This window comes from Pollicipes pollicipes, unplaced genomic scaffold (genome assembly GCF_011947565.3).
Source record: "Pollicipes pollicipes isolate AB1234 unplaced genomic scaffold, Ppol_2.1 Scaffold_5724;HRSCAF=6776_pilon_pilon_pilon, whole genome shotgun sequence".
Classification (NCBI taxonomy): domain Eukaryota; kingdom Metazoa; phylum Arthropoda; class Thecostraca; order Pollicipedomorpha; family Pollicipedidae; genus Pollicipes; species Pollicipes pollicipes.
Window position 1 is genome coordinate 27,743,636 of NW_023596746.1, and position 10,197 is coordinate 27,753,832.

Sequence of the window (10,197 nt, forward strand, 5' to 3'; positions counted from 1 at the left end):
CCGCCGACGCGCCTTCCGACGGTGCCAAGCGCGATGCGCGCGTCGCCCCGCGCCGAGCGGGGCGCCTGCTCAAGATCGGCCGCGACCGCCGTCGACCCCGGCCCCGGTGCCGGTCCGGCCCGGCACGGCGCCGGCGCCGGCGCCGACCCCGGCCCGGCCCCGGCCCGGCGCCGGCGCCGACCCCGGCCTCGGCCCGGCCCTGGCTCTGCTCAGCGGGCTCCACCGGCGTCGGATGGAGCTGCCTTCTCACCCTGCGCCGGACACGGGACCGCTGGAGCGAGCCGTCTCCGTCTGCCCCAGAGAGTAGGGCAGAGCGGGGGGCTGACGACATCTTGTTCGCCGGCCCTGACTCGCTGCTGCCCTTACTAGTCGGTTAGGCTGTTATCGTGGTGCCACGAACACCTTGAAATCCGATGCTGAGGTCTGAGGATATCTTATGTACCAATCTACTATGCCATTTTACCTTAACTTTGCGTTTTGCTCCTATTCTCATGCATATGTATATCCCTCAACTGCTGCCGTGACTTCGGCTTTGACGTGTCAAAGTGACAAGGTGGATGCCATCGGTTGTACGCATACAATATTTTTATAACTAGCTATCTTACACCATTAGATGGTATTTGGGATTGGGGAACCATGTTGCCAAACCAATCAAGGAATGACAGCAGTGAAGGGACTTTGCCAAATCTTCTAAACATAGTGTAGGCCTTAGGGGGATAGAGGGCGTTGTTGAATGGTTAAATCTGCTAACCCGTCAGCCCCAGGTACGACCGCCTGGGGCGTTGTTTGTAGTCGTAGCATACTTTGGCTGGTTGAAACTTTAACAGCCCGCCTGTCTAGTGAAACGGACTCCCGTTAAATGTTTGCCTCTCAAAGTCGCTATAGAGGCGTCTGTTTGGAGAGGCTCCACAAGTCTTCGCGTTAGAAAATGTTTAATAGTTAAAAGAATATAAAGGCCCCAAACGCGTATCATACATACAATTCATGCCAGTTGCTCATGTAAAGCGGTGAAGACGTCGGTGCGGGCTTTAAGCTTTACAATTTGGTACGTCAAACATTTTCAAATGACACTGCCCTCAAGTGTTGTCAGAAAGATTTTAGAAACGCTATCCACCAGTCCAAAACTCACTGCGCTATGTATCTCACGCATTTCAATGAAGCGTGCTTGGCCACTTTAAAGTCATATTAATATATTTAAAAGCAAAGGAACCAATGACATGAGTTCTTGCAATGTGAGTATGGTTTAGCCCGTACACACCTTTTTGTTTGTGACATGTTCGAGCACTTTCCGCTGATGAGTATGCTGACTAAAGTTGCGGTGATTTCTTTTTTCGGACGTTATGCTATGTTCTTTTTCTGTCTAGATATCGACAAAACATTGCATGGATTAATTTTGTCAAATTTAACTCCAATGGTCTTCCAGGGAAAACCAAAGAGCAAGGAAGCAGACCGTACGATCAGACTCTCTTGTCAAGTACAGAGAGCCCGTAACGCATCAGCCAACTTTGAGGTCTCTCCTCGCTTTTTCCATCATTTCCTAAAAGGGGCACAACTTACGGCCCCGTGGCCGACAGCGACCGAGTCAGATTTGACTTGCATCCCCTTCTCTGGCACCCTGCCCCCCGGCGCGTGAGTGACAGTCGGTCACAGTGCGTGTCCCAGCTGCGGCCAGCACCAGCACGCTGCCAGCTGGGCGCTGGGCGGGCCGGCCAGCGGCCAGCCTGGCCTCGGCGGCGCGCGCGGATCCTCGGCCGGCTGAGATCAATACCGGACCGGAGCCAAGACGAGCCGCCCCCCCCCCCCCCCCCCGCCCTCTCCACTCACTGTCCTACACACCGCCTCTACCGGCCGGCTCCGTGGCTACCCGTCTCCCAGGGTGGTGGACAGGTGTTGGTTGGTTTGGCACAGCTACTTCCGTCACAAGTCGGATCAGCGGACCCCAACGCGGGATAGGTCTTCCTGTCAAATTTGTTCACTGCTCATGAATTCCTCCATGTTTTCCTTTTTCGAGCAAACTTCTGGAATAGAACAGAACATGTATTACATGACTGAATTGTTTGAATGCGATTGGCTCACGTATTGTATCGTAGTATACAAGGCCATTATTTGATTGTTTAAGCCCGAAATAGATCTCGTTGCGGCACGACCTCGTTCGGCCGCATTTTAAATCATGTCAAAGTAATAGTGTTTTAACGTTTAAAGCATTACTTGATCATTGTCCGGTTGGGCATTATTTCCCTGTGAAAATAATTATGGTAGACTTTGATTATACCGTATGTCAGTAACGAAAACAATAGATCATGTTTGGAAGCTTGTTAACTGGTGTTTGTTCTCTGATCTGCTATATTTACATACTGCATGTATCGGTGAGCTAACTACATTTGCTTTACCAATGGTTCATTCTTGCAGTTATCCTAGAACAAATAAACATAGACAGATCAACAAAACAGAGCTCAGTGAATTTATGCTCAATCATAGAAACATAGCCCCAAGATATATCTTATATCTAGGAAAGACTATACAGCATCTTCCTTAAACCTAGTGTATGCGTGGGACGTGTTCGGTCTGCAGTGCATTGTGTCTTCTGTCGTAGTTCCACATGAAGAATGTGATATTGATTATCTGCATATTGAAGCAACGCTGTCCTGGATGCTGTTGAATGGTGAATGGCTGATTGTTACGTGTGCATTGTGCATTAACATTTGTAGAAAACATTATCATTACGATACTATTGAACTGCCTGGAGTGGATCAGTAAAAATGGCTTCGTATCGACTGTGACCAAATGTTGGTCTTTTTTTGTTAATTTGCTTTTGACAAGACGATAAAGGTTCGCAAGAGCACTTTGTCGCTCATCCAGAGACATGTGTTGGGCCGAAGTGGTGCTTGCTGGAGGAAAGTTCCATAGGTTTGATAGTGACATGGATTTTTGTGACGCGGGATGCATGTTATGTAAATATTGTAAATTGTTATGATACTCTTTATAATCCAAACGATTGTTAGGGTTATTGCAAATTGTCTTCATGTCTGTTTCAATACAAAGGAAGACAACAAAGAGTTCAGCAGCAACACATTCATCTGCATCGTTTGATTTTCTACCGGTTCGTGGCTGGTGCAATTTGTATCAGATGCTTTCGTTCAGAATGCCTGCTAAACAACGCTTGTTGCATATGTTCTGAATCCATCACACAAGTCGTGCCGTTCGTCTCGATGGATTACTTTGTTTTTGTCCCTCCCTCGTCAGACAGAAGAGCGTGAAAATCCAAATGTCTGCCGCGGCACGACCTGCCCGTGACTGGGTTGCAGAGGAGGATTCAGGATTTTGCCGGGGAGAAGGCGCGCAATATTATAGTGGCCCTGAAAGTTGTGACCCCCCCCCCCCCCAAGAAAAAAGAAATTGCATTTTGCTCCACTGTGTTAGCTGAAATATGTACAACATGTGCCGTTCCAAATTGAAATGTGCGACTCTTAGTGGTGCCCCTAATATTCGGCAACTCGTATAAATGGGGTTGTTGGTGCCGAAGGGAAGGTTTCGGTACCGCTCACGAAGAGACTTTGATGCCGCTTTAGGGCCCAATACGTGACTCGGAAACAGCATCCGTGTGCGCTTCCGAATGGCCGCTGCCCCTTAAAGGTAACTTTTTGATGCATTTTTAGCTAAGAAACGACCTTATTCTCTCGGTTTTAGGGACAGGCGTGCCAAGAACGACTTATTCTCTCAGACCATGTCGCCTGCTTTCTTGCTGTGTTATAACGTTGAAAAACGATACCTAAGGGAATAATAACGATGACGATGTGGTTTACATAACGATGCTCGTCGTAACGGAAAGCGCAAGCACATGCTGCCTATAATTGGCAAACATCTGGCAATAATATTATCCACTCATTGCTTCCGAAATTATGTATGTATAACCAATCCAATGAATACAGACGCATAGTACTTGGCATCAAAACCTGTTCCGGAGGCCTAGGACCATGGTTCGAAAGCCGAATCACGCTACGGCTTAGAACTGCACTGGTCTGCGCCGTCAAATTAAGCCGATCTACCAGCATCTGGGATTATCATTAGGTTGGGAAGCATGTCAGAACGAATCATTTGCTCCCAATGCTTATCACAAACTTAGCTTGAACCTGCCAACCAAAAGTATTTCCATGCAAAGCGGGGAAAAGCGCCTCCCGAAAGTAGCACAGGCCAGCGACGCAAAGAAGAACAGCTCGTTGTTTCGCTTTGGTGCCAAGATATACAGACAGCTATGCTGATTTCTAGCAGCTCTGCCAGCGTTATACTCGCATGATGCAATTAGCGACTTTCGGCTCTAAGATTCGTCCGCTGCAGCTCTTGACCAAGGTGAGAAACGCCCAACATTTATCAAAGACGTGGGTACACGCAAACGTCATAGTGCTTTACTCAGTCACAGTTTGTTTAGCCTGTCCTAAAACCTTGCATCCTCGCTAACGTAAAGATGGATTACAGCGGTTATGAATATGACGCAAAATTTGATCTCTGTTTTATGCTCCCGGTTGTTTCGTGGCTTGATATATTTGTGCCTTGCAATGTATGTGCAATTGATACTTTGTCCACGCTGCCAGTGGCGAAGCCATCTACTATTTTTATGTGGTCTCAAAACATCACCCCCTAGAGGTATTTCGTCACAACAGATGTGCCCCTTTGTTGCGCCCCCTCCCCCTTCCCCGCGCCCACCTAACCCCCACCGGCCGCCAACTTGCTCGGGGCAAGAACAACGTATACTGCCACTTGTGGAATTAGTTACGTGATTAGTTCACAGCAGTAGTTCACAGAAACAGACATTGTATATAATTGCAGTCCATGTATGTACAAGCCTTATAATATTTCACATCAACCATTGCCAAATCATCTGGAGCCGGATAGTTTCAGTGAATGAACCAATCATGGCATTCTTTATGAAATTCCGTGCCAATACGACTATGCTTACGACTTACCCAGCTTGTCGTTAATGCATTTTAACTTAAATAAAAGCTGCGCAGGAAATTGTGACATTAAAAGCTGATTTAAAAAGCCACCGACGAATGAGAATGCACTTCACACTGATACTATTAAATATTGCCTTGAAGAAGCCCGTCTTTAAACAACGGTGTACCAAACCCTTCACCTGCATGTGCCTGTGGCGCCCCAACTCCTCGCACGACACCTGCCGTGTGAAAGGTCATCTTACGGGCAGGTGGTGGCGCCCACCGTACACTCCCTGATCCAAGACAGCACGGAGGTGACCCGGGTGTAAATGCCGGGCGCGGTGGTGGCGCCGCACAACTCCCCGGCCGAGACCACTCCCACCACCTCCCAGCGCCTGCGACGGTTACAGTAGGTGAGCCCACCGCCGGCGTCTCCCGTGCACAGGCCGTGCCCTCGTCGGGTGCTCAGCGCGCACAGCACGCTCGACGCCGCGGTGCCGCGCGCCGCCTGGCAGGCGCTGTTGGAGATGATGCGGACGTTGAGCTCGCGGAGCACATCCGACGGGGTGCTGTTGGCGGCCGCGCCGCCCCAGCCGGTGACGCTGGCAAGGCGGTTGACATACTGCTCGGTCAGGCGGGCCGGCAGGCACGCAGGCGCCACCTGGTTGCTGTACGCGACGAAGTTGAGCGGGCGGGATAGCCGCAGCAGCGCGACGTCGTAGGCGAGCGACTCGTTGGAGAAGCTGGGGTGCACGATGACGCTCGATACCGGCAATCCTAACTCCCCGTCCGACGTCGTGCGATTGTGCTCCCGGGCGAACACCTTCAGGTGGTAAGCGTTCAGGCCGGCCACGCAGTGCGCCGCCGTCAACACGTACTGATTGTTGATGATGGTGCCTCCGCCGATGAAGGTGCGGCCGTGCGTCAGAGCTACCTGCCACGGGTGCTCGCTGGGCTGCGCAACGTTGCCGCCGGCGATGCGCGACCGGCTGTTGCGCACGCCACACCGGCACGTGGAGGCGGTGACACGCACCGTACACCGGAAGCCGGGTCGCACCACCGAAAAGTCGGTGCTGAACTCCAGCGTCATCTGGTTGGTGCTGGTGACGCGCGGTCCCCGCCTGCCGCAGTACCTGCGGCCGTTGACGCTGAGCCAGTCGTAGCGGCACCCTCCGACGCTCTCCAGATCGAACTTGCTGCAGCGGACGGAGATGCGGTCGTTGCGGAACGCGGCTCGCAGGGTCCAGCTGCAGTGGAGGTAGTTCTCATAGCTGGCCGGGTGGTTTAAGGAGGTGATGGTGTAGGTGCCGGGGTTTAGCCGGTGACTGCCACATCGCAGACTGTCGGGGCCCGAGCCAGGGGCTCTGGACTCGATCAGGCAGCGGTAGCCGCTGTATGTGCCCTTGCAGTCGGAGCAGAAGGTGGCGGTGATTCGGTTGATGTTGAGCACAGGCCGCGGTTTCTGAGTGCCGCAATAGCGACGCCCGCCAACCAGCATGTAGTCGTATCGACACCTCGGAGAGTCCTCCAGGGTGAAGTTGCCGCATGACATGCTAAGGACCCCGCGGTTCTCCGCCCACAGACGGTAGGAGCAGATGAAGTTGTTGCGGTAGGGTCTGGGGAAGTTCGGCGACTGGATGTAGTGAAACCCCTTGGACACTGTGCGTGTGCCGCAGCCGATGATCTTACCCATGGAGCCCCTGTCTTCTGACGTCTCCAGCGCAGGCATTGCTGGTGATTTCGGCAGTCCACCAAGCGCCGGTTCAGAGTTGGAACTGGACCCAGTCGCTGTCGGGTCGAGCAATAATTTAGTGTTCCCATCGCGGTCAGAATTCGCGAAGCCACCGAAAAAAGCATTTTCCGGTGGCAAAGGCTTGTAGGGCATGGCTTGCCTACCGTCCTCTGGTATCTGTGCGTTGGCCACGGCCAGCAGGCCGATGGTAGTCAGTTTGACCAGTAGCTGCATGTCAGTGCTGCAGTGCGCCCTCTAAAGTATGCTGCAGCAGTGTCGGGATGGCGGTCTTTATACGGAATCCGTCCCCGGCCTCCTGCCCGGTCCGTCACTGCTGCCGACAAATGCAAACGATTTATTGTGCGCCACATTTGCAACCTAGATTGCACATGCGGGATGAGCGCCTTCGAACGGTGTCAAAGAGGGCCAGTGGGCCCAAACTGTCACCGATGGCCGTTCGCATTACTGATGGCTCTGACAAAGCGGTAATGACTTCGCGTTGTTCTCTTTATCGCGTATCAATCGTGCTAAAAGTGACGTATGAAATGTGACGATGGCAACGACCGCTCGGAGGCGTGGCACAGTGGACCACATACGCCGCGCATACAGGTGGCGTCCTCAGCCATACTTCATGGAGCGACATTCTGGTGGTGTTGCTGCGCAGATTGTGTGAGAAGTATCTCTTGTTGGCATTTTCGCAGCCGCAGAACGCCTTTTAGTTATTTTTTGGTGTCACTAAGGGTTTGCATTGGAATATTTTGCATTGGAATAATTTGCATTGGAATGTTTTGCATTGGAGTATTTTGCATTAAAGCCTTTTATGCTGAAACTCTTTGTATGAAACAACAGTTGTAACTATTCCATTCTCTACGAATGTTAAATGTGTTTGTGGTGTCTACGGATGTGCAACGTACAGCAAAGGGAACTCATGATATAAGGAAGAAATGCTTTAGCTTCGGGTTTTTTACATGATCAGTTCAAAGCTTTTTTCTCAATTAATCAACCTTCAACATACCAGAAGGTGTTGGTTAAACGACGTCATAAAACAAACATTGTTTATATTGGCAGTTCTCCGTACTGTGAATTCAGCCAAGGAGTGCTGAATACAACCATGAGTCGGTGCCGTTTTCTAACAACCAACGAGTACCAAGTGTATTGAGTGCTGCCTACATTACCAAATGTTCATCTACAACGTCGTTTAACCAGTATCTCTTTGTATATTGAAGATCGATAGCTCAGTACAAAGACTTTTAAGTTATAATGCCTTGAATTTATAGCCCCGAAAGCATGTCTGGTCTGATTGCCAGACATGGTGGTTGCATCGTTTTTGTTTATTGTTTTTTGTTGTCTTTTTTTTGCTTTATGCACTGTCCGACCAATTGATTTGTAGAATTGCTGGAACGCTGCTAGACGTCTCCAACTCGCTGTACCACGAGTATAGGCTGTATAAAATCACATAACGAAGGGGAAATTCAAGAACCGTTTGGGTTTCGAGTACTCATGAATAAAAGACGGATAAGCAGACCGTAGCCAAGACGCCCGCTGTCTTTTTAAACCGCAGACTTAAAGCATGAACGCAGCCCGTCTTCTTTTAGAGGTCATGTGATAAGTCTGTTTAAACTCTGCAGCGTCTTCACTCAACTTTGAGACATGTCATCATTTAGTTATTTTCACACTTCTGTGTGCCGTGGATTTGTTGTATTTTATTTAAGCGACTTCACCTGAGAGTGAAGTGCCGTTCTGTTGGCGATAAAAGAGCATAAAAAACAACACACACCATACCACACTGAGGGCAGACATCCGGTGTTATTACATCGGAGTGTTAGCCGGTAAAAAATCGCCCCCCCCCCCCTCCGATTCTTCTAGACGCAAAGGGCAAACCCAAACGTTCACATTTCTGCTGGAGGAGCTGGCGGCTCTGACAGATGGATCGATCCGACAGCTTTGGGCGCTTGCGTGCGGACAGCGCGATCTGCGGGCGCTCGGCTTCGATGCACCGGCCGTCGCGCCGTCATCTTCCGCCGCGGCTCTTCTGCGCGGGCCGCGCGCTGGGCCGTCACCGCCAGGCGCCGAGGAAAAACGCAATCACTCGGCTAATAGAGGCCTTTCAGAGGCGGCGGCGATCTGCTCTCAATGGGTGTTTGGCTCGCGCGTGGGCCGCGTCACAAATGCGGCACCTGGCGTCGACTGCCGGTCGAATGAGGGAGGCGGCTGGGCCCAGGATGATGGAGGGGCGCCGGGGGCCAGATGGGGCGGAATGGATCCCACGGATGGCGGGGGTGTCTGTGGACACGGGGCATGGCGCATGCGAGCACAATGTGGGTGACTCTGACCGTGTTGGGAGGTGACTGTGACCGTACGCAGAGACCGTGGCTGCTAGGCGAGCGGGCTATGGCTACAGAGCGAGTGCAGTCCTTCAGTCTTACAAATAGCAGAACTGTTGATGAACGGGATTTCCAACGGTGCCCCCACACTTAACGTGCGTGTAAAAAGACATAGTTATTGACGACTTGGCCCATCAACGATGACGATGAGAAAGAAAGAATGAATTTGTTAGGTAGCTGATAAGGCAACCCCGAAATCTGCAGAGTACATCTGCACGATAGTCCCCTGTTGACATTTCATGTCATGTATCGCACGGGCCAATATACAGTCAATGTTTTTTACAGCTTTTATAGTTATTCAGGTCTACATTGCAGGGTCATCTACAGGAGATATAGCAGTAAGTGTGAGAAGAAAATAAAACATAACATATAAAGCAAGCAAATTGGCCGGCATTAAGCAGACACGTAGATATAAGGCAGCCTTCAGCTGGTGCGCATGCTTTTGATATATGCACAATGCAATTTTCGAAATCATGAACAGCTTTCTTATGATAACAAAATTTATTCTCACGCGTGATGCAGAAGACAGCGAGTTAAATTCATTTCGCCGTTTTTCTTTACTTGGACTGATAGTGGGTCGATGTGACCACCCTCTCCCATTTCCAAACCAAAAAATAGAGGTTGGCGGAAAAATAACTGGGTTGATCTCAATGAGGGCTTGCCATTGGTGATACGTATTGTGTTGCTAGCTCAGTAATTAACTTCAATAGGCCAGGTCAAAGGTCAAATTTTCCCAAAAATCTAACGCTTTATGTTTTATACGTTCATGTGCACAAGACCAAGCTAGCAAAATGAAACTTAACAGGCGTTTCCTTGTTTGATTCTGAGTACCATGCTATGCGGCTTTCTGTGTTTGACTGCATATTTGCGCTGTAGGGCTCCGATAAGGTAACGGTGTCGGCCCACCGCGTGTAGTCATCGGAATCGTCGGTTGCGGCCCACCGCCCGCGCCGGCCGTGGGTCGCCTTGCAGTGTTTCTACAGAAGTCGCTACTCAAAAACCAGAAATGCTGGAGACACTTTTTTTGGCGTCAAACACGTGCAATGGTACCCCCAGAGCAACACTCCAAGAACATCCAGTAGGGTGTCTAAGATGTGAAGATAAATGCGTGCTACAAGAGTCTTGGTTCTCCGTCGGCCTCCGCACCCAA

At 50.6% G+C, this 10,197-nt stretch overlaps 1 protein-coding gene across 1 annotated transcript; it reads right to left on the reverse strand.

Annotated features, from left to right (window-relative positions):
- Positions 1–5,190: 5,190 nt before the first annotated feature.
- LOC119102897 (transmembrane protease serine 3-like) lies at positions 5,191–6,660 on the reverse strand. The gene has a single exon (XM_037226346.1). The coding sequence runs from the start codon at positions 6,658–6,660 to the stop codon at positions 5,191–5,193; it is 1,470 nt and encodes a 489-aa protein (XP_037082241.1).
- Positions 6,661–10,197: the final 3,537 nt, after the last annotated feature.

Excerpts from the sequence above, each read along its gene's own strand:
- LOC119102897 (XM_037226346.1), bottom strand. The coding sequence starts at position 6,660 with ATGCCTGCGCTGGAGACGTCAGAAGACAGGGGCTCCATGGGTAAGATC.